Source organism: Calidris pugnax, unplaced genomic scaffold, assembly GCF_001431845.1.
Source record: "Calidris pugnax isolate Ruff unplaced genomic scaffold, ASM143184v1 scaffold89, whole genome shotgun sequence".
Taxonomy (NCBI): domain Eukaryota; kingdom Metazoa; phylum Chordata; class Aves; order Charadriiformes; family Scolopacidae; genus Calidris; species Calidris pugnax.
This window is the reverse complement of record NW_015090865.1, coordinates 2,872,507-2,900,286: the sequence shown is the minus strand read 5'-3', so window position 1 is coordinate 2,900,286 and position 27,780 is coordinate 2,872,507. Positions and strand designations below refer to the sequence as shown.

The 27,780-nt window shown below is 40.7% G+C and overlaps 2 protein-coding genes across 4 annotated transcripts in view; one reads left to right on the top strand and one right to left on the bottom strand.

Moving 5' to 3' along the window:
• The window catches only part of TACC2 (transforming, acidic coiled-coil containing protein 2), a 138,148-nt gene extending 121,158 nt beyond the window's left edge, over positions 1-16,990 (bottom strand). For all 3 annotated transcript variants that reach the window (XM_014945288.1, XM_014945287.1, XM_014945289.1), the window contains exons 1-3: positions 16,873-16,990; positions 5,966-6,094; positions 946-1,023 (exon numbers count right to left, since the gene is read on the bottom strand). In XM_014945288.1, the coding sequence (XP_014800774.1) occupies positions 946-978 (33 nt within the window). In that variant the 5' untranslated portion in view covers positions 979-1,023; positions 5,966-6,094; positions 16,873-16,990. The remainder of the gene's footprint in view (positions 1-945; positions 1,024-5,965; positions 6,095-16,872) is intronic.
• A 7,090-nt stretch (positions 16,991-24,080) lies between these two features.
• LOC106889800 (non-structural maintenance of chromosomes element 4 homolog A-like) overlaps positions 24,081-27,780 on the top strand; it is a 6,134-nt gene continuing 2,434 nt past the window's right edge. Inside the window, exons 1-3 of the mRNA XM_014945213.1 lie at positions 24,081-24,479; positions 26,067-26,147; positions 26,747-26,877. Of these exons, the coding sequence (XP_014800699.1) occupies positions 24,197-24,479; positions 26,067-26,147; positions 26,747-26,877 (495 nt within the window). The 5' untranslated portion in view covers positions 24,081-24,196. The remainder of the gene's footprint in view (positions 24,480-26,066; positions 26,148-26,746; positions 26,878-27,780) is intronic.

Below are 27,780 nucleotides of genomic sequence, written 5' to 3'. Positions count from 1 at the left end.
AACACATTCGCCTCTTCCCAACCCCTGAAAAAAGTTGGGACCAAATCTTAGGCTAAGGATACAACTTGTCCAGAAAAACAACAGAACAACCAAAAATTATAGAAAATTTTTCTTCTATCTGGTTAATTTGAAATCCTGATTCCTTTGGGAGGGTCCACTTTGCAATGCACAAGGTACTGCAGGTCTGTATTGGGTATTTACTGTTCTGGGTATTATTAAAGTAAATACCCAATGCCATCTGAGGTGGAGGCAGAACGAACCCTAATGCATTTTATCATCCACCATAGCACATGGAAGAAGAGAGGATGAAAATACCACATCCTGGTATTTTAAATGTTGAAATAAATAAATTAGAACTTTTATTCAAACTTACATCAACATAATAACTTCTAATGTAATTGTACAGGACTAGCCATAGCATATGGGTCCCTTCATTTCCAGAATTTAAAAATAAATCACAAAACAACAACATTCATTAACAAGGCACCCTTCTGAAATGGCTATAAATTCCTGGATCTGCACACACATGTTGCAAGGTCATTTCTGAACAGGGAGAAGCTCTGAGGGCTCTGAGGGCACCATGGGCATTGCCTGGCTCCCAGGGCCTCTCTCATCGCCCAGGACCCCATTTCAGGTCCCCTGAGGACATTATGGGATGTTGGTCTCCTGCCACCCCTGGTCACCCCGGGGGGATCCTCTGCAGCTCCTGTCCCCCGGGGAGCAACCACCCGCACAGCGCCCTGATGCTACTGGGCAGTGTCTTTGCCAAAGGAAAAACAAACAAACCAACAAAAAGTTGGCTTCAACTGCCATTAATGACAGTTAAATATGAGTGTAACTGGGAGCAGAAGGTAAATGTGGGGTAAGCAGCCCATGAAACCAATTTCTGTCAGGTTTGCTCTAGGCTAGTAGGGAAGGGAAACGCGACCCCATTGTCACACTCACCTCGTTTTCTGCACTACTGTTCTCATTGCCCATTTCGACGCTGACGTCCAGGATCACACAGCAATTACAGAGAGATCACTGGAAGAAAAGAAAAAGCTCTAAGTCTTCCATTAAAACAAACAAAAAAACCTTAAAATTGAAAATTTGGAGGAGCATCATCTCAGTCACCCTATCAGCTACCCCTGCTGGCAGTCAGTCTGACAATGATTTTAAGTCATAAATCAGGGACAGAGAACTCCTAATGTTTTTATTTCATAACGTCTCTCTGCTTTGTTCCCCACACTGGTTCCACTTACGCTGAGAGACGCTCCTTGAAACTCAGCTTTGTTGCTCTGTTTCTGGATTATCCCATGTCATTTGAGCAGAAAGGCATTTTCCTTGCCAAAGCTAGTCTGGATGCACAGCCCCTCTGAAAACCATGTTGTTTTAACTGTATTCAAACCACATGTATGTCTTGGAGACCCTGGACTGAGCTACATGCTCACACTGTCAGGCCCACAATGTTAAACCTGACCGTTACTGTAACACAAACCATTTTCCATATATGCTCTTAGCTTTAAGAAAAAGAGGATTTTTTTATCCTTACCACTGGAGTCATACCCTCCTTTTCTTAGGCATTATTCTGCTTCCAATTTTATAAGCTAAACGCATCATCTTTGCACTGAACAGGATCTGCCTGCCTTAATTACTATTGGTTTTATACTAGTTCAACTCTTAATTATTTAATGTCAAAAAAATCCTCAGAGCGTTAGAACAGTAACCAGCAGCTCCGGAATTAGCGTCTCCTCAGGCATCATTCAGTTCTGTATTTTTTTGAAAAGAATACTTAACAGTAAATGTACACAATAGAGATTCACTTATAGATATTTACTTCTTTTTCTAGACATTTTATTTTAGAGCTCTGGAATTTAAATTCCCTGTATTTATTGTATTATTGGGCAGGTGAAAATTACACATTCCCTTCAATTTTTTTTTCTTCCCAAAGAACGTGAGATTGGTCTGTGGCACACGTCAAGGAAAAGCTCCATTAAAGTCAAGCTGTAGAAGAAAGACTGTAGTTTGTTAGCCAAGGAAACCATAGAAGCTTTTAAGGAATGTTATTACACAGTACACTTTTTTAAACTGGAAAGATTATTTTTCTTCACAGGCGGCTTGGAGAGAGAGAGAAGTTCAGTATTGTGCTTTTAAGCTCTGCTCTGTTTAAACTTGAGTGTCTTCAGGGGATATATTGGTGCTTGAACTCGCTCCTGTGGAAAACACTGGGGCCAGGATTGCATTTTTAGTGATTAATTAGCAACACTAGGTTTTATCTGCTGAGATTACTGCCAAATCCTATACTGTTTTAAAATAGCGCTGAACTAAATTAAAGACTGTATGTAATATTTTTAAAATCACTATTCCCCGGGTATGAAGTGCTCCATCGTGAAGCCCTGTGTACAACCAAATCTCTTCAGGTGCAGGTCAGTGAAATGTTCCAAGAAAATAGGTTAAGATTATAATATTTTAAGTATGCATTGATATAAAAAACCCATTCTGACACTGTTAGAGCAGCTAAATAAGGTTTCAGTGGACAGGAGAGAAATAATAGCTTTGCTATAGCACTATGCTTCCCTCAACAGCCAGCACATTTCCATAGGAGTGAATATACTGGTATTTCTGTGCCACAGACCTAAGGAGATTTTCTCTTCTTGGCTCTTTTTCTGTTCCCACAAACATCATGTGAAAACACCAGGAAATTTCAAGCTCTCAAAGCTCTGACAAGCTCTTGCAGTCATAATGAAAGCTGGGGAATGCATGAAACTTTCCGAGTGCCCATGGAGTTATTTGGCTCATTGGGGCCCATGGGGTCTTATATATCAGTTGTGAAAAATGTAAATTTTGCTTATCTCAAGTTCTCAAATAGATTGGCTACTGTGGGACATGGTGTTACTCTGTTTATTTTAAACTAAATTCACTCTGGTGCATAATACACCCTCAATCCTTCTGCACCAGCTCAGTGACACCGACTGTTAAGAAAAACAACTGCTAACAGAGGCCAAATTTGTAATATTCAGTTGAAAGAAAAAAATACTTCATTTACAGTTTTTTATTCAAATGTACAGGAATCAAATAGAGAATTACAAAGGCACAGCAAAAGTGCTTTGTGAAAGCTAGCTATCACCAATCCCCACTAACACAGCATATCATACTTACTCTTTTCTTTCCCTGGAGTATGAAATTTCACAATTGTCACACAATTGTCACATTACCATTCGCTTAATAATTAACATAAATGTCATAAATAAGGAATAAAGTCATTTTAGATTCTCCAATAATGAGACAAGTGATAATAATGCATGAATTGCATTGCAGAGTAACTAAGATAATTTTTCAGATTACAATGTTACTGTAATCCTTTTTACATACGCTGTTTCTAAAACACTTTCCCAATGCACAAGCATCACTTAGGTTGCAAACTACAAGCGCTTTATCATATGTATAGGATTTCAAATAAACATTAACATCATGCTAAAAATCCATTCATTAAATAAACATAGGTTAAACGAAAGATAATCTTTCTCATCTTTCTACACTATCTCTTACAATTTACATGTCATTATTACAATTCTTTTAACAGTACATATCTCAAAAAAGGCTCACAATTACCAAATGGGTCTGATCAGCCTACAGAGATTTTTGTACGTGTGCAGAAAAACAACTGCTTTCCTGAAAGGGAGAGAGCAAGAAAATGTTTAACTTTGCACTTACATTCCAGGGTTAATCTGGCAGCTCTGGATTCACTGACACTTTCAGAGCACGTCTTCAAACCCTTCCTTCCATCTTCACCTCCCAAGTTTTCACCTTATTTTCCTCCTACTTCTCCTCAGCCTGACATGAAATGTAGGCTTTCTTTCGGGGACCCACCTTCATAACCTGCCGAACAACCAACTTGCCTCCACCCCAGGGCGAAAAAGAAAACAAGTTCTGCTTCCTCCACCCGGGCCTCCCCCTGCTCCTGGGAGCCAGCCGAGGCTCTGCGCCTCCTAAATTGAGTCCTAATGCTTTTTTTCACAAAAGCAACCCCAGAGAAAATGGATTCTGCTTAAAACATATTTCACTTCCAGCGTTTCTTGGCCGATGGTGTGAGCAGGGCTTCTGCCACTACAAAAATCGTTCAAACAGTATCAACAATAGGCTGAAGTTATGCAGGTGTTTTCAAAGGAAAATTCATCTTGGGGGGGGAATAATTATTCAGTATTTTGATTTCAAGTATATTTATGTGTTTGTCTTTCATTATATTTCATTTCTCATATTACTCTTGGAAGCTCTCAGAAATAGCTGCTACTGAATGTTGATGTTCCTGTTCAGGTTAGGCTGAAATCATTTCCCATTTAATCATCCTGAAGGGTGGAGACATGACAAAAACCCTTTGAAATGTGATGTTGCAAGAAGTACTGGTTTATGGGTGAGCTAATTGTCATTATTAATGCTCCTTGTCCGTTCCAGCAATACCTTCCACAAAGGGGTGCTCAGAAAGACAGCTGACAACAAAAGGCAGTGTATTTATCATTAGTGGCAACTCCAAATGATTAACAAGTTTCTGTAAACACCAGTGGTGGTATTTGGTACCACATGGTAAAGGAATTGTCAACTGTCTGCTCCTATGCTGACCTGAGCATGGAAAATTCATATCCGACAGGAATAAGAGGCAGGATTTCATAGGGTTTTTCATAGGATTTTGTGTTGTCTGCTGGCTTTCCTGGGGTTGTTCTCTGTTCCACAAAGTCTTGGTCTACAAACATCTGGCTTGAAAACATCAGGCATGTGAAGAGCTGGAATGAAGAGTTGCAGAGCTGGGGACTACAAGCCTTTTTAACCTTTCTTTTTTTATGAAGTTGGTGATCCAGCAATCCGAGCCTCCAGCATTATTATACCACCTTAAGCCACTGTTACTGTTCAAAGAAGAACTCCATGGATCAGAAATAAATTACCTGCATTCCCTGAGCTTTTTCGGGTTATAAAGTAAAGTACATGTGAGTGGGTTTGGTGGTGTATAGGCAATATGATATGTCACATAAATCTGTGCTATTCCTCTAAGAGTTCAAGATGGAAAAGTCAAGATCTGCAGTGAAGCTCAGAAACTAAAAGATTGAAAAGGCCTGTCATATCCCCTTTTCCCCAGCCCACTTCAGACTCCAGAAAAGCTGAAGTTCATCAAATCAAAATTTTAGTGTGCTCTTCCTTAGGAAACAAAATAGGGCCATTTACAATGAATAACTGAATTTTACAAATTCATTACTTATAGACACCGAATTATGCAATGTTCTTGTTTAGGCTCTCTGCCATGAATTTAAGAACAGGGGTCCTGTGGAAGCTCAGGAAAACACAAGCCTGGTGTCCTCACTTCTGCTAGCAGCATTATTTCCTCATAAACAGAAACTGAGCTCATATTTGGTGCTATTCCATTTCTCAAGCCAGAAAATGCCAGAAAGTGAAAGCGACGAAGCCGCCTTTGCAGAACAATCGTCTGGCACAAACTTTGGGGAAAATGACCTGCTGGGAGTTGAACACGATTCCCAACTGTGTATTTTTATCAAGACACATGCAAAGGAGAATCCCCCTGTTTGGCAGACCTCGTATAAGGTTTGCGAAGCCTCACAGACAACTTCCCTGCTGCCAGGACCACAAGTCATGTGAAATGAGGGGAGCGACACCCGTGCTGCCAGACAGGAGCCACACTTCTGAGCTCTGGGCCTAGAACAACTCTGACAACATGGACATTATATCTTTGGGTCTGTTTTCTGACCCGTGCTTGTGTCTAAATCAGGATACACTCAGGTCCTATCCCAACCATTCCCAAACAACACCTATTCACTGCAAGTTGTTCCCACCTACACAGATGCTGTTCTGCTCTGTTCCAGCATGAAGTCAACTCAGTTTGTGTAAGCCACTAACTGTGAGAGCGTTCCTCACCCTCTGATGTTTTGGTTTATTCTCTTTGATTTTATGACAGAACTGGTGGGAGAGAGAATGTACTCACATCAGGTGGCTTTACTGTTATTTGCTGGAATTCCCCTGTGGTCCCTCATCCACGCTTCATGCTCATCCAGGGAGAATGCCTTTTCTTGATCAAAAGAAGATCTGACCCAGGGGGACTGGAAGACTCAAACTAGGGGAAAACACAGCTCAGACTTAAAGGTAAGCCATGTAGTGGGTTAATGACTTAGGCATTTCAGTAAGTTCCAAGCAATTTGTCATGAGTGATCAAATTTAATCCTACTATATACAGTACTTGGTATACTTACCAGCCACACACCACTCAGATACGTTAGCTTCTTATATATTGAATACATGCTACCTTAGGTATTTATATAAGACAATTTAGTTTGAGCTCATTTCACTTTGTGGTATAAATATTGCCAAAATAAGACAAAATGTTTTTATGTTCCTTACTTCCACATGATTGATAGTACACATAAAGCACTGCAAAGCTCTGCTGGAGCACAGGTAAGGGAAGGAAGGAGGGGTGTGTTCAGAATTTTGCTCTTCTCTTGATGTAACTAATGCAAAATCAGTCTTAGTTTCTGCATATGAGAACAATATCGTAGAAATCTTCAAGAACGACTTCAAGTCCTTCAGCCCTTGTTTTCTCACAAATTCTAACAGAGAAAATATCAAGATCTGGGAGGGAAAACATAATCCTGTAATGAGAATTAGTAAACACGTAACCATGTAAAAGTGCACAACTTGATGGGAAAGGTGTTGCTTAGCAACCTCAGCAGCTGGATCTGCTGTAAAACCCTGATGTTGCTCGGCAACAAAAAGCTGAGCTGGCCTTTTGTGAGAGTTGTGAAATGGTATTTTGGTGCCCTTCCCCCAAGATAAGCAGAAATTGCCTGTCGGGACAGCACCGCTGAATGTAGGGTAGGACCCAGGAATTAAAGGCCGGCGAATGAGACAGCTCTTTGAAACAGCCCAGCCTTGGCTGATTTGTTCCACTTAATGTGCACATACAAAAGAAAAGAAACAGGGAGACTCCGAGTATCTGCCACTAAGAGACAAAAGAATTTTTTAAAAAACTAATTAAGAAAGCATAAAAATTTTTCTTCCCATTTCTGGTTAATTTTCAATCAGTGGAACAACCTGACCTGGAAAAATCCCATCTATGGCACACCTCCACCTCTTCTAATGACACCACTCCTGGGCCAGGGATGTCAGGGCACCACGGAGGTCTCACGGTGGCACCAGAGGTGGTCAGGCTGCAAAACCACAGTCAGTGTTCAGGGAGGAAAGGAAAGGGAACTATTTTGCTACAAGGTGTAACCTGGAAAAAAAACATGGTGATCCAAAAGTGCTTTGATTCCTGATGGGGTTCAACCTCCTTGTATAGCTAAAGGTAAAAAGTTTTAAGGTAAAAAGTAAGGAAAAGTTTTATTCACGCTCACAGTAATGAAGTACTTAGATATGGCAGTGGTAACAATTAAAGAAAATGCAAAGGCCTGATTTATACATTAGAAGTGATTTTAGAAAGTCGTGAGAGACATCAAGTGCCTGCAAGACTTGACCTCTTGTTTTTGTCTCTGTACAGAGAGTCCCTTCTCTCTCCTTCAGATCTTTTAGTCTAAACATTCATGGCACAAAAGACGTAGAAGACAACACATACTTCTCTGGAGATTAATCGATTTGCCCAAGGTGAAAAAACAAACACCAAGTGTTAGAACTAGGATGTCAGCACTGGCTTCCCCAGCATGCTCCAGTTGCAAGACTGTGCTGGAATTTGAGTTCATGTCACTCCAACCTCCATCAGGGTTGCTAATCAATTTTATTTTACAGTCTATTTAGGAATATTTTCCCAGTTGAAAAAAACAAGTCTGTCATTTCAGCATTTAACAGGACTTTGGTAATACTATATAGTTTCATGCAATAATAAGTAAAAGTGATTCTGGAAATCTTAGGTGTGATTCTGTTGCCTAAAAGATACACCAAGTGTCACACTGGACACCTTAGGGTATCCTGCTCATCCCTTAACTGCCTCTCTGGAAGACAAGGGTCTCAGAATCAGAAAAGTTCTGTATTTTATCTGTCATGGCCACCGTAGGGTGTCTAAACTGGTGCTTAATGCCTACATCTGTCCATCTCAATAATCTTCCTCTTGTGCATCGAGCATTAAATGTTTAGAGCACATGTATGTTCCCTTTTCTTTGCACTGACTGCAGATGTCAAAGTAATGCAGAAGACCTAGTCTTTAAAAGTGATGCCAAAAGTATTTCATAAAATATATATGATCCAAAAAAAATCACATCCGAGTATCGGAGCATTTCTCTTTCCAAACCACATCTATACCAGCAGTTTTCCACCAGATTCCATATGCAGCACTGAAGTCACTGGGAAGGCTGTTGATCCAGACGAAACACACAGCTCTGTGTGATGGCACTGGCTCTCTCTCTGTCCACACGGAGCATGTGGCTATGGAGGGCTGGAGAAAGTTTTGGAAGGAGTGGGGGGAGTGAAGGGTGGGTTTTCAGAACCTGCTGGCTCTCTGCTCCCAGAGCTGGTCTGCCCGCTGTGGTGTCCAGTCACAGCACTGGGGGTGGTGGGACACAACTCAGAGAGACAAAAATCCATATTGAGTTGAGGCAGAAAAGGAGACATAGAGGAAGTGAGGACTACAACTCAGAGAGACAAAAATCCATATTGAGGCAGAAAAGGAGAATTAAGCAAAGTGGGGACCAGTTGGATTAACAGGTCTCTAGAGGCACATATGAAAAAGCACAGGGAAGATGTGTCACAAGGTGAATTATTTCTTGCCTCTTTGCGGGTTCTTTCTCTTTCAAACTATTTTCTTTGCTGTCCCTTCTGTAGTATTTACCTCTCTCCATGCATTGCTTTTTTTCTCCTCCCTTTGGCCAAGATGCTCAGTGGAAATACAAGGGAGAGCAAAGAGTTGCCATAAGTTTTCTGAGAGCTGAGGAGAACGGCCGAGAGAGAGGCAGGGGGTAAGACTGCTCAGAAGGTGAGAGATGCCTTCCTCCTTGTTCTCCTTTGGCTGTGGGCTCTGTCAGCAACTGTCTCTCCCTAATTGTGGGTGGCAGCAGTATCTCATCCACTGCTCTCTTGGCCTGAGGTGTGTGTTGACATGTCAGAGTTGGCAGGTCGGAGTTGCTTCTCAGGCTTCGTGCAAACACACCCCTCCTGCCCACACAAATATCACAGAAGTTCTTCTTTTTGGGCTTCTCCAAAGCCTCCGTCACTCTGAGACTTCCCTTGGGCTGAGGGGTGGACGCTTGTTGATTTTTTGTGCTGGCCCAACACAGGTACATAATCATGTATACACACACTCACATCTCTATATATTAGATATTAATTGTATATAAATGCATATATCCTGTACGGGTTATATCCTTCATCCTCAATTAGAGACCATTTAGCCTGAAGCTGTTTTTTATAACCTCATGGTAGTTGTTTGATCACTGGGTGAGAATAAATTAGGTTATAAACTCAGCTACTGACTATTTAACAGTGAACAATATTCTCACTCCAGCTGTGCTGTGTTTTATCCACAGTGATCCACAGCAGGCAATGAAAAGAAGCCTCTCAGGAGACTTGCACCTCAGGACAACTTGTCACTAGCCAGACCAGGGTTAGGTTTCAGACTCCAGCCCAAACAATTACACTAGATCTTTGCAGGACTAACTCTGGGAACTGAGTCACTGGCCACTGAAATAACTTTGTAGTCAAGATAGTGCCCATAAAGCTGTGACTCATTGTTTACAGAGATGCTGAAGTTGGCTGAAAAAATATTTACTTTGAAATGAAACCGGTCATTTCTTCAATCTTCTGCACCTTGAAAATATTTATATTAAGTAAGCACAACACTTACATTCCTGTGCTGTAAATATTTAGGAAGGGAAGCTCTTCAGTGATTCACAAAGCAGGACAATGCTGCTTTAAAATGTATAATGCTGTACATTTTACAAAAGTAGAGACTGAGGCAGAGGGGGTTTGAGTGATTGATTAGGCCACGAATATATTGGGTAATCCTGGACTAAGCAGGAAACTAGGGCTGGTGTTCAGCCCTCAAAATACCAGTACAGAAGGAAAATGATTACAGATTGGATTTGGCTCTGCTGTTCAAAAAGAATAGGTTATATTTTACATGGAACATATAGTGAGTGAGGGACTTTTCTCAAGGATGTTACACTGATTTAGCTTTGCACAAAAAGACCCCATCACATTTTACAGCTCATCAGGACTGAAGTACTTCATTGGGCTTATTTGTAAGGGTCAGCCAAGAACATTTTTGTGCACAGCAACATCACAGAGGTATTGTTAAAGATATCATAAATAAAGAAGGAAAGAAAAAAAGTAAAGTTAAAATCATTTTTATGTGGTTTTTTTTCCCAAGGGATAATAATTGCATAATAATGAGACTGCTTCCTTACTGACATTACCATTTTCAGCACTGTTATGATGTTTAAAATGAATGTAATGAATGAATGTTTAAGGTTAAAGTAAATTATAAACCTATTTTCCCCTTTACTCCTTCGATTCAACTAAGCAGACACACAAAACAAGATTGAGAAGTCAGTTAAAGAGAGTCCTTAAGGTTTTGAGGATGATCTGGTGACAATGAATGGTGCCTAAACTGCATTATCCTACTCTAAATTGAAGCTCTTGATGTTGGCCTTAATGGTAGGGGCTTTTTTAAAAGATGATCTCATGCCATGTTGTGGGAAGTGGTCCTAGTGATCCGTGCTGGTTGGTGGAGATAAAGTTAACTAAGCTGCTCACTGTTATTACAGATGGCACAAGTCTTCATCCTTTTGACAGACATAAACCTAATCAGCTTCTCCTAACGACAGATTTAAAATCATATAACATATTGCCTTGCCCAGCTGGGTCTACACTATTTATATTCATGTTATCATCTCCCACTAATATAAACAATATCCAGTTTCAGAACTTCACTCTTAATTTACAGGTGTATTTTCCATTTGCATTACTTCATCGTTAGCGAGTATGTCAGACACAGGCTTTGCAGTACTTTAACTCAGTCTCAGTTTTGCTGTTATACAAAATTAGGCACTATAATTAGATTCGTAAGCAGGGATTGTAATAGTGAATGAAAATTTGGGAAGAAAACCTTCAGAAATCACCTGCAAATGGCTGCAAGAATGGCTTCCTAAGTCTGCAAACAGCCTGGTCTTAAAGTAAGATCATCTCAGTAAGATTTTAACATCAAAATCTAATTATTTTTGTTGAACATAGACTATAATTATTTTGGTTTTGGTAATTACAACATACAGAATTTGACAGATGAACAGATGAAATTTGATTTGGCAGGCGGTTTCTATTTATCTACTATTTATCTGTTTTTCTACTGTCATTTGGGCTATTCTTTTAATCCCTAACAAAATAACAAAAGGTAATAAAGTGAATGGAAATGAGAAACACTGCTCTAGTTCTCCTGCTGCAGCACCTTAGCACACAATTCTATATATGTCTATATATATGTCTAATGTCTATAACCTTAGCACACCGTGCGACCGCTGCAACCCAGTGACTGGATTCATATCTGGATGTGGGCTCAAAAATAAACATAGTAATTCATCGGGGGGCAAAATCCCAAGAGTCAGCCCCAGTGTTTTAGATGATGGCAGAAGACCAGTGCAATGGGAAAAGTAGCACTTGAGTTTTTAGCTTGACAGATATATTTTTTTTTTCAGGTTTCATCTTTCAGATGGGAATATTACATGTTTATGCAAGCCTTATGACTCTCTCTTTTGGATATTAAAGATCCAAGTGCCTTTTTGTACAGCACGTCCTTGACTTGCTGGCAAAAAAACCACCTTTGCCTGTTGGAGCAAGAGCTAATATGAAAAAGAACTCCTTGGCTGATGCTATCTGCAAGCTCTCAGATGGCACTTTTGTCTCCCAGTTACATCAATTGTTTTTAACTAATCACAAAGCATTCTGAGATATTAGTAAATGGAAAACCATAAAACTACTCTTAACATGAAACAATGACAGAATGTACGGAACTGAATATCAGTGACTAGTACCCAAAAAGTGGATACTAACCATATTTCAAGTCAATGGAATGAGCACAAACTAAGGTTTACAATTGTTTCTCTAGCTTAAAGTTCATGTATGATGGGAGTATATACAGTACCACCTTCTGTAATTAAAGGGTTAAAGTGAATCAAGATTGGTTTCGTCTTGTATCCAGATGTGAGTCTTTTTTTGTTGCATGAGCAAACTCTTAACTGTTACTTGGTGAAGTCCTGTATATCTAGAAATAAATAATATTCTTCTCTGAAAAGGCTGATAGCCTAGAGGTTGAATCAAACTTCTAAACTTCAGATGTAGGAACAGAACTTGCCATAGAGAGATATGATGAGACTGAAGGATATATTAATGCTTAAGTGCAATTTCCAAATCTCTTGAAGTCTTTTTACCAATAGAAATAGTTTAATGATGCTGTGGTTCAAATATTGGTTTGAGGCTGGCAAGTCTTCATGCAGAAACTAAATATTGTGTGTCTGGCAATTAAGAAATGCTAAGGCTTGCACTATTAGAAGGCAAGAATATCTCCATGCTCAGTGCTCCTGACACACAGAACCTTTTGATGTGAACAGTGCAATGAGTTAAGAGTCTACCAGAAAAACTGAAAAAACCCCCCAGCTTTATGTAGACCATGAATTTAAACCTCCTGCCCCCTTGCATCATGCAGAGATTTTCATATGGGTTTAATAAAACTCTGCAATGCTCCAAATTTGTGGATAAAATCAGCTCTTTCTCATAAAGAAAGTGGTTAAGTATAATTTTCAGTTTACAGTTGGAAGTGGCATGGAAACTGTGACTAACAGACAATGTAACAAGTAGGCTTGCAACTTACTCCAACAGTTAATAATAATTACTATCGTTTCAATTGTATCAATAGGATGTATATTTAACACAGAGACACACACAGAAATATAAACCCAAAATATTTACAGTTGAATCAACAGCTTTTTTGTGAGGATGAAAAATAGGTCAACAGCTTACATTATACTAAGATAATCATAAGAATAATGGGAGACATCTATGTATAATACATCACACACATATTCCTCCCTCTGAAGTGTTGGAGGATTCACAGTTTATACCACACTAAAACCAAAATGGAGCACATTAAACTCTAGGCATGTGAGGTCCAAAACTGTGCTGTAAAAATTAGGATTTTGATACTCATTAATGGCTTTTTTTCCCCCCACTCTTCTCCCTTCCCTTCCTCCAGCAACCTTTGTGCTTCTGCCTTCAACTGGTTGCTCACCATGTCAGAGTGTGCTAACATGAAAAATTGTTTTTTCTCCAGAAGTTCTAGACACATCCTCTCTGTCTCTTTTGGAGGATGAGTGAAAACCTGACGCTGAACCTTAAGTGCAAGGAAACAGTGCTGTTTGGCTCACACTTCACAGAATCATAGAAAACAGGGCTAAGTGTCAAATCCCTCCTCTATTTCAGTCTGTATCTCCCCAAAATACTTATAGTTTTTACATATCTGCTGGATCAAGCACGTTTTGGGAATGAGAGAAAATGTTCTGAAATCATATTTTCCAAAGAACTCCTTTGAAAATATATGCCATTTGGCCTAATTCAATCAATTCCTCAGCCAGGTCTATTCTGCAGAAACAGCTATAGTGTTCATTCCCTAATAGTTCCTGTTTTCTTTCATTGTCCGAAGGGACATTATCTCATGGTCCTGCTTTCTTACTCAAAATTATACTGGTTCGGTTTCCTTCTAAAGTATAGAAATTCCTAGAAAAAAAATAATTAGCATGATACCTATCACACTATGTTTTCATAGCAAGAAAACACCCAGTCAGGATGCCATCAACCAATGAATCTTTTCTGATTGCACCTACCCAGAAAAGTAGATTTCCCCAAGGTAACATAATAAACCATTCTTACCTTTTATTTAAGTACAGTCCTACCAGAGTCCTATAGATTTCCCCGCAGCACACTGCTGCTTACACACGAAGAGAACAAACATATCCTACCCCCTTTGCAAGGACTCAGAGCTGGCTGAGTCTTGGGTTTGACCAAGAACCAAGAGCGTGAGCTGGATCATAAGCTTGCTGTGAAACCAGAGAAGTAAATGAGTTTGTCAAGTCCTAACTAGCATTTTATGACAAATTTAATTTGGCAAGAATATACAGTTCAGTATTTTGTCAAACTTGTTAAGGCTTGTATATCCTGTATATGTATCTTGACCAGCTGATATATTTCATAGTATCCTGCATTCAAGAGCTTCTAATGAAAATATAGAAAAATTAAATCAAACTTTGTTTCTCCGTGCAATTTTTAGAACCCAGTACTTAAAAAGGATTATGTCAAGAAAAATAAAAACCATAATCTGTGATGGGTCTATTCTTATACTGGCTGCCAGCAGTGCAACTCTGCAAACCATTACTTTCTGCAATTGAATGTAGAATCAACTGAATTTAAGCTACTCATTTAGCTTTAATCCCAGATCACAGATGTAGGGTAAAACTACTCTTTTCAGACTTGCTACTGAATTTAAGCTACTCATTTAGCTTTAATCTCAGATCACAGATGTAGGGTAAAACTTTACTCTTTTCAGACTTGCTGTGGATTTAATGGGCTTCTATAAGCGTTGTTCTACTGGCATCAGAAAACACAAAAGCTGATCTGAAAGTTTTCTGCAGCCTGTGCAGGGGCTCCAGCCTCCCACAGAATGAAGCCCCATCTTTCCAGACAAAAGGTGGGTGGTTGGTGTGAAGCTTGGTTTGACTCCCCTGGCTGAGAGAGGAACCACAGCACTGACTAAAAGCTGCCCAGTGTTACAGCTCCATCACTCTCTAATACTGCCAGACATCACTCTCCAACACTGCCCTTCTCTGATACCACCATAAAAGATGATAGATGTAAGAGAATTTTAAAGAAAGCTTCAGGTGATAAGAAAGGAATATCCACAATATTCTTCAAAAATGCCTTTCTCCCATCCAGCTGAAGGGGAGTTGCCAATAACAACAGGGACCCGGCCACAGCCTGCAGGAGATTTCACAACACAAACCTTCCCAGAGATGTCTCCCCCGTCACCCCACCTCCAGCCCCTGCCTGCTCTGGAAGCTCTCCAAACTATTGCTTCTATTCCTATTTCTATCCTGCTTGTTTTGTATCGAGCCCCACAAAATAACAAGTAAGCAATTTACAATGTAAATTATTTGTTGTGTAAGGGGGAAACGGTCTGCAGGCACAGGTGTGAATATGGAGGGTAAGGTTGGAACTGGGGGCACTTATTGTAGTTCTTTTCTTTTTTTTCAGTAGGCTGTTTGACTGGCTTTGAGCAGGTTTCCTTTCTAATCAGCCCCACAAACCAGTGCCCGTGTGACAATCCAAGCACATCCAGTCATTGACAACTTGCTTTACTGGTAAATTAACCAAGCTATAATATAACTTAGATCAGCTTTTTCCTAGACTTGCTTACTTTCCACAGCTTGCCCGGGGATTGTCACAACGCTTGGTGAAGAACACTAACCAGATAATTCTGGAGCACGTGCAAAGTGACAACTCATCTCCCTAAGCCAGAGCATCCAAGCCTGTCACAGTCACAGTTCTCTGTTCTAAAGATGGAAAAATGCACGGATGCAGATGCAGATGCAGATGCAGATGTAGATGTAGATGTAGATGAAGATGGCAGGGTATTGAAAACTAAGCCAGTGAGGATTAGTTCTTCCATCCATAGGACCATCTGACCTTTCTGGCCAACTACCAGCCCTTCTACATTTCTACTTTCCTAAATCCTAGCAGCTTGATCCTGAATAACTGATCCACAAGGAACAAATTCAAGCTATAAGGACTCTGTTTTACGGATAAGATCAGATTTTATAGGAAATACCAATTTTATCATACAGATAGAAGCCTGATTGTCTGCCGTTTTCATCCTGTCTCTGTCAACAGGATTTTAAGTTTCTGTCTGAAGATAAACCCGTCTTTTTAAAGACAGTTACTTGAAAAATAGTTTCCAAAACATACAAAACATACCAAAACATTGTGATAATATAAACCCTGTTCATTAAAAAAATCCAGAAATAATTGGAGTGGCCATGCTCTAACATGTTTGTAACCTATTTCAATAGAATGTCATCAACGTTCAAAATAATAACATCATCAAATTCTAGTTAATCTCAAACTAGCGAAGTGTTATTTTAATCTGATTAGTTCTCCCAGTGGGAAAGGCTGGAAGTGACTTCAACTGCCTGAAGATCTATAAAAGGTTTGGGTCACTGGAGGCAATATTCTACCTACAGGTGTTTGGTGTTGTGTTTTACAGCCTGCAGCAAACTTCATTATGTGTGAAAAGACGAAACACCACAGTCATTTCTCACTTCAGAACATCGTCAAATGTCTGCTTAATCTTTCTAGTGACCATCCAGCTAATTTTATCTCTGAAATTCTGCACAAGAAACACCCATTCTTGTCGTTACATGGCAACTTAAAATCAACAAGCAATCCTTTCTGAAACAAATCCTTAGAACTATTTCTGAAAAAGAACAACAGTGGAAGAGAGCCATATTTAAAAATTCCAGCATTTGCAAATAGCTATTACAGTCTGTAATGTTGTAACATGTTTTTAAAACAGCTATTTTAGGACATGCACGCTTAATGATCAGTGTTTTGGTCTTAGAAAGATACTGACTAAATAGACATCATCCTGTAGACTACTTTATAGGTTATGTGGATTGTAAAACAAGTTATACGAGTGCCCATGGAACTACAGAACCTCAAAGGAGACACTGTTTTTTTTTCTGGTAAGGACTAAAAGTTTCTTTTACTTGTAAGACACTCCCTTTGCCTTTTTGTAATGTCTAAAACATAATTAGTAAACTGTTTTGAGTCTAGACATTTCTAATTTTAAAAAGCTAATAAAAAATTACTTACCCAATTTTCCTCTAGACTAAAAATGAAAATGTACCCCTCTGTCCCTGATTTTTATAACCTTCTGCACTCCTTCACGCCTGGCTGCTGTATGGATCCCCTTTCTCCCTGGATCACATGAAAGTGTTCTATTAATGTGAATTGGCTTATGTTTGAGAACACTATGCTGGAGAGCTATGAAGTGTAAGGAATCTGACCCAGGGAGCTGTAGGACTATGACACATCAGTTCTTCACAGGAATTCTCAGTTGCTGGATGAGAATAACATGAAATAGGTCCTGCACACGGGGTGCAGGCTGCTGTCATTGTTAGTACACTCTTTGCTGAAGGCAGTGAGACAAGTTCCATGTAACTGCAATTTTACCCTCTGGCTTTTCACTCCAGGACAATAACTACTACATACCAGGCTGTCTCTCTCACCTGACTAACTTAGGAAGCTACGTTTGGGAAAATGAATCATTTTAGCACGTGGCAAGCATATAACCCCAGCATGGCTACAAGTGATTGCTGCCTTAAGAAAACCATTGCAAGTCAGCACTGCTTTGCATTTTTCATGAGATACGCTGGAGTTCAGAATAAACATTCAAAGCCTAGAAATGTGAGCAGGTTACCTGGCAGGAGGGAAAGAAGGAAAAAGCAGAAGTTTCCTGCCTCCATTCCATTCTTCATCCCTTTGCCTTGTGTTCGGTCTTCTCTTGCCCACAGAGTCAGAAAAGCAGAAAAGCAGCTTGTTTCTCCTCACGCTGGGTGAGATGGATCTTTCAGCCCGCTCCTTTGAATGTAGGGCTTGAAGTTAGAGCATCACATGTGAGCCTTTCAGGGAAAAAAAAAACACATGCCACTTCAGTACAGAGTTGTCTTAACTACAAACCACCAAAGCACGTGTCGCTGGAATAGGAAACCCCAATCATAGAGCAGAGCATGTTTTCAGTTACATGGTACTTTTGGAAAATCCTCCCTTGGAATACATTATTTCAGAGAGGAAAACATTCTTTCAGAATAGGTTGCGAGTTACAGGTCTTTAAACACATGTAATAAAAATATATTCACATCAGTACAAGATAGGAAGAAACGATTGCTGTTATAGGATTAAACTTATGACAGAAGTGCTTAGGTTTAAGCCAATTGTTTGCACGGTGCTGGCTATGTCTAGTAGGTGGTAACTTCTAGAAATTGCTATAAAGAAAGGTGAATTCCTATGAATTTTCTGGGAATACAGTAATCACTGGCATATCAAAATTTCTAAGTCAAAAAAAATGCCGTGCAGTTATGCAAAATATGGGCAGAACTCTACAGAGCACTAAGCACTAATTGGCTTTTGCAAAAATCTGACATTGTTCTACATTTGCTTTTAATTCCCTTGTTTCTCCATTAGAAATGTACTGGCTGGACCACCAAGGCAGCAGCTGTCTGGCTATTCTCTGCTCTGAGCCATCACTGATGTATGTGTATATATCCTGCAAAGTGCTTTTGGTTTCTCTGCTCTGAGCCATCACTGATGTATGTATATATTTCCTGCAAAGTGCTTTTGGGTTTTTTTTTAAATTTTTTTTTATTTTCCTAAACTAAATTGCTGTTTGATTGCAGGGAAAAAGTGGAAGGTTTTAAGCACTTCAGTCTCTGCCAGCAGGACTTCCACATGTTGTCGTAGCAACCTGGTGTCAATCTTTCACTTAATGAAACCTTCCAAGTCATTAAAAAGAAACAGTTCCTGGTGCCAAGGAGGGTTTGATCCTGCCAGGGTTCTTTCCCTGACATCCCACCAGATTGGGCCCCAAGTTTATTTCAGAGTTCTATTAATAGTTGTTCTTTCATATTCCTCTGAAAATACCTTCTTAGACTGGCACAATGTATACTGTGATTTGACGGGCTGTAACCTAATCCACTTTGCTGAAAGAATATCTGGTGCCAGATTTTTACCTTCCACGGGATTATCTGTAAATATGGAAATAAAAGCTTCTGCAAGAACCAAGTGTATGCACTTACACTTCTATATTGCTAAAACAATTTTTTAAGTTAGCTACGCTCATTAAAAGAAATTCCCCTCATCTGTGTTTGCTCACAGAGCTGGCAGCTGAATGGCAAGGATCTCAGATGTTTTGTTTCTGATGTTTTCAATTAGTTTAGGCTCCATTTCAGATTGCCAGGATTATCTTTGCGGCAGGAACAGCCATCACTGGGCAATAGGTCCTGGGTTGCAATGTTCTCAGATAATTAATTTCTTGCTTTATCTCTTGGTCTGAAATAGTAGCATTTATTTTGGTGTATTCAAGGGAAATGCAAAAAGTTTATGCTTTAAAATCATATGCAAGACTCCTGGGCAGTGACTAAACTGTCTCATTTAAAAATACATCTTTTTCCATTAAGGCCTGGGAACACCTGCTGGCAGATTGGGGATCTTCACACCAGGAGACCAATCTTCTAGAACTGGACAAATGATTAGAATTGATCCTAAACTGAATGGTAGATCCACAGTTTATTGGCTCTACATGAAAGCACCTGCAGGCTGGGCAGCTTCCGAGCTATCCGAGATGCACAACCACCACCACTGGTAATTGATGTCTCAGCACTGTAAAAAATCCCCATTATTTATCTGTATCTGATGACGAAGGAGACTGCCTATTGCTTGCTGAAATACAGCATCCAGTTTTGCTGCTGAGTATCATGGTATATACAAAGTATGCAGCATTAAGAATTAGAATTCAGTCAGAGATCCTCTGCTAAATGCCAGAAACTTTATGTGCATTTCTGCACTTTGAGAGGACAAAAAAAAAGGGAATTCTCTGCTTTGAAATATTCATTTTAAGATTCCTCTATGTGAATCTTCACATTTCAGTGAGAATAAGGTTTTGCATGTGTGCATTTATGAGAACTGAATGAACATTGGGTGAAAAAATAGTCTTGGTGAGTAAAAGCAATTTGAAAATCTCACAATCAGCTCAACATGGAGCATTTTCTTAAGTCGTTGATTTCACTGTTGATAACAATCGACATACACGCACAAGAATAGTCAGGAAAGTAGAGGTGTGATCATCTGGACAAGCAGAACTCTCAAAATAAAGATGCAGGGGAACGTCTAGCAATATTGTGAGATGTTTAGTGCACATTAAGGATAGTCAGATGATATTAAAAAACTTAAACGCAGATATATTAACATTTGTTAAGCCTATATTTGCATCCTGACATCTGGACTCACTGGGAGGAGAAAATTCACAGATGTAAAGGGCCTTTATGGTAGTTTCTTAATAACATCCCCTTATATTTCCTCTCTTTCTGAAGCCATGTGTTGTGAATCAGCTTACAGAAGGCAATGGCATTATTTTGGAAGGGGAGGTCTGGGACATGAGAGGTGATAGTTCATGTGTTGTAAGTTAATTTTCAGATAAATAATACGATTCTTAAACAGAGTTAGTGGCATAGAAGGCAGAATCTGTTGGCTGCATGATGGCACTTCTGGCTTCCAGCTGTTAAACTATATTAAACTATGTTTGAAAATCAGCTTAATGTACAGTCTGCTCGTGTTTTCCTAAGAAAATAATTGTCAGTGGGATGCCACATCACTGTGAACGGGAGGGGAACACTGCTGTGAATCCTTGTGAATAATGCACAATAAGCCCTCGCCGTAGCTGAGAGTGGTGAGAGTTCCTCACAGCCTGTCCTATAGCCTAAAACGCTGGTTTTAGCCCTCATTTCTATGCTCTTCTATGCCTTTCACTGTTTGTATAAGGGATCTGCTGCCCAAAATACTGCTACAGCACCGGTCAAAAATCATTTCCTTTTAGAGATAGTTTATGGACAACTGTTAACAGCAGGAGCTGCAAATACAGGATCTAGTTACTTGCAAGTGACACGTGTGACTTGGATTATCATTATTATTATGATATTAAAATATCATTACATGATAATATTATTATAAATTATAATTCTCAATTTTATATAATTAATTATTATTACGTGTGACTAAATTATCCAGTGACTTCAGTGAAAAAGTCACTGGATAATTCACTTTTTGTGAAATTTTGATGAAACTGAAAACTGAATTCAGATTAAACTCCACTAATCTCTGTGGAGTGGTCTTATTTCACATACAAATACAAGCTACTGCAGGAATGTGACAGTAATTGTTGAAATATAGTGTACAATGTTCTTGTTGAAAGTGAATTTATATGCTGCATGGTATTTGTTGTACTCTTGTACTTTTCAGTGTTTAATTTTTGGTTAATATGGCTTGCCTCTTTAAGGACACTTTGTGCTAGTATATTGTGTATTTGGACAAAGAGCAGTTTGTGGGATATTTTGCTCTTGTACCCACTGAGTAAAAGGCCCTGCTTGTCTAAGCACCAAGAAAGGTCAAACATGGATTACAAGAAAGCAAGCAGCATCTTCAGAAATGCAAAATTAGTGTTTGTTTGGGTCTGGATACAACAGGATTTCCTCAGCAAGGTATTAAGCCTTTCACTTCATACTGAACCTTTTAGTACTTTGCCTCCCGCCCAGCTCAGCATTTTGCATTTTGTACAGAATTACAAAGTCTTTGGAATAGGGACTATTTCTTACTTTGTGTTTACGTACTGCATTGCACAATACGTCCTCTCTTGAGACTTTCTGTGTGAGGGTCCAAACCCATGTTACTCATAACGAATTTGCAATGCAAATTTGACAGCACTCTACCAGTCACCCAAAGTACAATAGAAAATTGGTCAAGAGACCAAACTATAATTCGCTCATTTTGTACTGAAAAATGAAATATTTTAAACTTGTATTTTTGACCTGCAGCCTGTAGTCCAGCAAAAGGGCTGATTTGGGGAAGACAAGGAAGATCTATGACTGTATATTCAATCAATCTAATCTATGAAGATGTTTTAGAATGCCTGCTAAAAACACTCTAATAAAACACCGCAATAATTAGAGCAACACAGTAGTATTAAGTATACGTTAACAGAGAAAGAAGAGTCAGCTGGAAGACACAGTCTTGCAGTTGTGAATCTGGTGAACGGGAACTTTGTTTGGAATCAATACAAAATCAGACTTAAATTATCTTAATGATGATGAAGCTACTTTTTTTTTGTCTCTCTGTCTGCTTTACCAGACAATTTCCCAGCCTACTGAAGCTCTCAAGAAGTTGCTGTGGAAGTGTGAAGGTTCTGATCTCTTGCCTCTTATTTCACAATTAAAAAAAAAAAAAAAATTAAAATTGTGAATTTGTAAAAATTTCTAGGCAATCCTGTCACTGTGTTTGAACACTGGATAGTACACTGAAGCAGAGAGCATATGCATGACTGCAGCATTATGAACTCCATAAGGGGCATTACAGGCTGTAACCAGGAAAGCAGGAATGAAACCTTTAGCATATATGGCTATTTGAATTTTCTTACAGATTATAGCAACTTAATATTACATATTCTTTTAAGTCTCTTTTCACTGGCATTTTGTGCAAACTCTATACTCACAACTGAGACAAATTGCTAATGATGGTTTTATCTGATTGGTGTAATAATGTGAACCAAAAGTCTACTTTAAGGAACTCTTAAAGAAGGATCATCAGGACGCCAGAAATAATCATTGAGCACACCTCCGAAACTACTGATATTTATAAAACTACTGATATTTTTAAAAAGTTGTACTACTTGTGATGATCTACGAGAAAATAAGGGCAATGAGGGACATTACTTGGCCCACTGCTCCAGATCAGAAGGCAGATCCAGCACTACAATAACCTCTGATGATACTGGCACTGGGAAAGGAACAGAGGAGAAACTGTATATTAAAGAAATGTTTTTAGTCTGTAATGTAAAATGCTCATAATGAAATGACAATTTGAATGTTACTGCATTTTCCAGACGTGTAATGCTTGGTTGTGGATGATTTAAAAATACCAAAGATACATTTCTTCCTATTAAATTAATAATACATATTCTTACATTTAACTTGGCTTTAACTTTGTTGTTTTTTGTATAAACACCACCACTGGTCATCATTAACTAATTTAGGAGTCTACTCCACTTCAAAGTATATATTTGTTACTTTATTTGCCAGAGTCCAGATCTCTGCTTTGTGAATGATCTATGTGTTTATATTGAAATATACATATGTATTAGAGATGCTCAGTCAAGTGTATCACCCCTTTGTCTCTAATTTTCACCTCCTCAGATGTCAGGGCTTAAAAGTAGATGAAAGATTCCTTGTGATTGGGTTCACCATTACATTTCCCCTCCTTAATAAAGGCGAAAGTTCCAGGGCTTTTCCACTCAACTTGTTGAAAGCAGAAAACTTCTTTAATCCATGGGACTAAAAGTTACACCTTGGATGTGCGTGAGCAGCCCTTTTGCGGGGGGGGGTTTATTCGAAATTACTTAGGACCAATTTATTTTGGAGCGAGCCAAGGACGACTACCTGCCAGGCCCGACGCCGCCGGGGGGGTGCTGCCCCATTCCCGCCATTTTAGGAGGCCGCGGTTCCCTTCAGAGAGGAGCGGGGGACCCATTCCTCTCAGAGAGGCGGTGGAGGGGAGGCCTGCATTCCCCTTGGGAGGAAGGTGGGACACCATTCTCTTGAGAGACATGGGGGGACCACTGTTCCCCTCAGAGACGTAGATGGGGGGCCACCGTTCTCCTCAGAGACATGGGTGGTGAGGTGCCGTTCTCCTCAGAGACATGGAGGGGGGCACCGTTCTCCTCAGAGACATGGAGGGGGGCACCGTTCTCCTCAGAGACATAGTGGGGTCCACCGTTCTCCTCAGAGACATAGAGGGGGGTGCACCGTTCTCCTCAGAGACATAGAGGGGGGTGCACCGTTCTCCTCAGAGACATAGAGGGGGGTGCACCGTTCTCCTCAGAGATACGGGCGGTGGGGTGCCGTTCTCCTCAGAGGCATGGAGGGGACCGCCGTTCTCCTCAGAGACATGGCGGGGGGGGGGCACCATTCTCCTCAGAGATATAGTGGAGTCCACCGTTCTCCTCAGAGGCACGGGGGGGGTGCCGTTCTCCTCAGAGACATAGAGGGCGAACCGCCGTCCTCCTCAGAGAGACTAGGGAGCCGCCCTGAGGGAGCAGCGCGGCCGCCCGGCAGCTAGGAAGCCCCCTTCCTCCCGCCCGCACAAGCACCGCCGGCTGTGCCCGTCTGCCGCCGCGGCAGGAGCGGGCTGTGGCGGCCCCGGCTCCGCCCCGTTCCGCCCCCTTCACGCCGTTTTGGCCCTTGTCGGCCGCCGTCGCGACCGGTAACGGCGTCTCAGCGGCCTTGGCGCCTTCCGCGGGGGCCAGGCTGCCCGGGCGGCGGCCTCCCGCGCCTCTTCCGCGGCGGCTGGCGAAGGCCCGGGGCGCCGACCAGCGATGTCGGAGGCGAGTGGAAGCGATGATTTCTCTTCTTCCTCCTCCTCCTCGCAGAGCTCGAGTGCGGAGCGCGGCCGCCCCTCCACCTCCCGTAACGGCGCCGTGCCCCAGCACAAGCAGCACCGGCTGTCGGGCCGCCCGCTGGCCCCCGAGGAGGAGGGAGAGGAGCCGGAGGCGGCGGGGGATAAACCCAGGCGGTTGGAGAGCGCCGAGGTCGCCGGCGATGAGCGGAGCAGGAGGATGCTCCGGAACCAGTACCGGGAGCTCATCTGCAGCGTCCAGCGTAAGCCCGGGGTGCGGCTCCCCACGGGGGTGGCCCTGGCCGGGGTGCGGGTCGCCGGCCTGGCCTCGGCCCCGGGGCGGACACGGCTCCCCGCCGGCGGGGAGGCCTCATTGTCCCGGGGAAATGGGGGCTGGGGCAGCCCCTGGAGGTGCCAGGCTGGTGGTCTGTCCTTGGTGTTTGAAGAACTCTTGAGGATTTCATGGGAACTCCCGAATTCTGTGGCCTGTGGAAATTTTGGGCCTGGAGTTAGATGGAAGTTCCCCTCCCTGGAAGCGTTTGGATGGCCAAGGATAGCAAGGTTATAAGGGCCTACAGGAGAGATGGGAGGGACTCCTTATCGGGGAGTGTAGTGATAGGATGAGGGGTGACGGTTTTAAGCTGAAAGAGTGTAGCTTTAGATATTAGGAAGAAATTCTTTTCTGTGAGGGTGGTGAGAGCCTGGCCCAGGTTGCCCAGAGAAGCTGTGGCTGCCCCATCTCTGGAGGGGTTCAAGGCCAGGCTGGATGGGGCTTGGAGCAACCTGGTCTGGTGGGAGGTGTCCCTGCCCAGGGCAGGGGGTTGGAACTGATGATCTTTCAGGTCCCTTCCAACCCTAACCATTCTATGTTTTACTTGCACTTAACATGTATGACAGCATTGATGCAGGGGAGCTGCTAGCCTTAGACCTGGGGATATACTGATAGCCTTTAATTTTGTGTTCCTGGTGTTTGAGCTTTAATTTCAAACTGTTGATACCAATACCTGCCTGGAACGGAAAGTTATTCTTGGACTTTTCAGAAAGTGCTATGGGATTTTTTTAGCGTCTCTCTAGATAGGTGTGTCAGTACTTCTCCTGTATATGTTTGGAATGTGTTTTTCTTATGAAAGCATAACAATGGTTGGTTGAGTAAGCACTGCCAAATTTAGCAACATATGGTGTTGGTTGTTTTCCGCATACTTGCTAGATTTGTGAGGTTGTTTTACAAGAGAATACAATGTAGCTTATGGGTGCCCCAGTCTGTGATTATGCAGAAAAGTGACAGTGGTTGTGTCCATGCATTGAATATGGTGCACGTCATTAAAAGCAGTGCTGTGAGTAGCTGTTCAGAACTGAGCATCTGAAAGCCTCTTAAATCACGTGTATGCCGTTATATATAAGTCTCTGTGTTTGACATGGTGGTCACCGTGCATGCACTTTTGGGGGTTGGTTGGTTTGTTTGTTTGTTTCATTCATGAAAATCCTTAGTAACAGGTAAAATGAATAAAATACAGAAAACTGTAGTATCTGTATTTGCTGCTTTGACACAGAAAGAGAAATTTTATTGGAACCAAGAGGAATCTGGGATCTGCTGACATAAATTCAACCATATAAATCTTGCTCCATTGAAGTAAATGGAAAATTACTATTTCAAACTGAGTTAATGCATAAACATTAATAAAAATGGAGCCTACGTATTCTTTCAATTAATGCACTGTAACTATATTCTGTAATTTTGTGTGTATGATGAGATATGAAGCAGTCAGTTTTGATTTTAGGTGTATGTATATATTTCTCGATCCTTCTCTATTTAATTAATTTAAGATTTCATTTGTGTCCCTTCCCCCCAGAAAATCGTGAGGATATGCTGAGTTCAAAAAGCAACAGACTGACAGAAGCTTTGGAAGAGGCCAATAAACTGTTCAGTGGAGGTAAAACAAATTCTGTGGCCCTTATAATGTGTTTGCTTGGCAGTTGGCCAAATGTGAGGCAATGATGCTCAAGAAACAAAAAAGGGCAAGAGAATGACGTTGAGGTCCAAGTACTTAATCAGAATTGTTAAAGTATAGCTTGACATAGATATCTTTAATTGAAGAGGGATTGTTCGAATAAGCTGATATGATAAAAGAAATATCATTACTTCAGTGTTTATGTGCACTTAGAAATACTGCTTGCTTTATCTTGACTCTGTAGAACAATATATATAAATAATACATATAAAAGATATCAATGTAGAGGGGTTCGTTTCACTTGGAGAGATGGAAAGTATGTAAATGAAAAATGCATTTTATTCTTTAAGATAATGTGTTATTTTTCTGTGCTTGCCTTTGTTGGTGTCATCTGCTCCTTTTCTCTCCTTCTCTTTTAAAAAAAAAATACTTACAAAATCCTTGTAATATTTGTATGCTTGTTGGAGGTCAGTACAATAAAATGATTTACAAAGCTCTACACCCAGGAAAGTCTATGCTAAATTTTATTGTTATGTTTTTGACAATTTCATATTATTAACATAAATCCTTCTCTGTAACAGTTTCCTGTGCGCGAGAGGCTGCGTTGGATGCCCAATTTCTTGTCTTAGCATCAAATCTGGGAAAGGAGAAGGCCAATGAGTTGCACTCTGAGATGACAGCATTTGATTCACTAGCATTTGCGGACGACTTGGTAAGTTCCAGATCCTGAATTTGCCAACAGTTTTGCTAGAGGTTTGCTCTATTTGTTACAGAATCGTAAAATAAAAGCCTTAGACTGTCCATGACAATTCAGTTGGAATTTAACACTTTTCCTATAAATTTCTTTGATCAATGTTGTTTGTTTTAATCTATGTATTAAGCATTTCCAATATGCATAGGGGAAAATCTATCTTAAAATGCAGATGTCCCCCTCCATGGTTGCATTGCTGCTACTTTATGACAGTTCCATCATTTCATGCTCTTTAGGTAGTCTTGTGCACTTTTTTATACCCTCTGTTTTATAGTTTCCCAGTAGCTAAGTAGTTTCTTTACCCTGTCTGCTGCTTTATATGTTTTGTGGAAAGAGTTCTCAAGGCCTTGTGTCACTCACATGAAACGGGGCTTTGGATTACTTGCATGTTTTCAGACATGTTTGTCTCTTTGTACAGTGACTGGCTGGAAGAGTCAGTTCAGAATAGCTTTGAAGGAGATTTACCCTCCCTGAAAATTTTCTCTTGTGTTACAGTAGATTAATAAGGAGTCTGAGTCTTTGATCTAGAGCTCTGAAATATAAAAACCCATCAAATTCCATTGTTTCATTCACGCTGTTCCTACAGAAGTCTGGATTGATGGATGCAAAGTTGGGCCAAATAAGTAGTTTTATGACGTTTGAGGAGCTAGGCTTCCTGGAAGTGTGTGGTGTTTGGAAGCTGTGAGACTTCTTAGCTTTATAGTGCAATTTAAATAATGCTTTGCTACTTCATACATCATTGAAATTATGTTGGAATATAGGCAACTTTATTTACCTATAGCTCTTTTTTCTTTCATTGCTTGCTGGTGCTTCCTAAACACAAGTGTGTACGTGACTTTTTCTGTCACATTCTGTCTTCAGGAG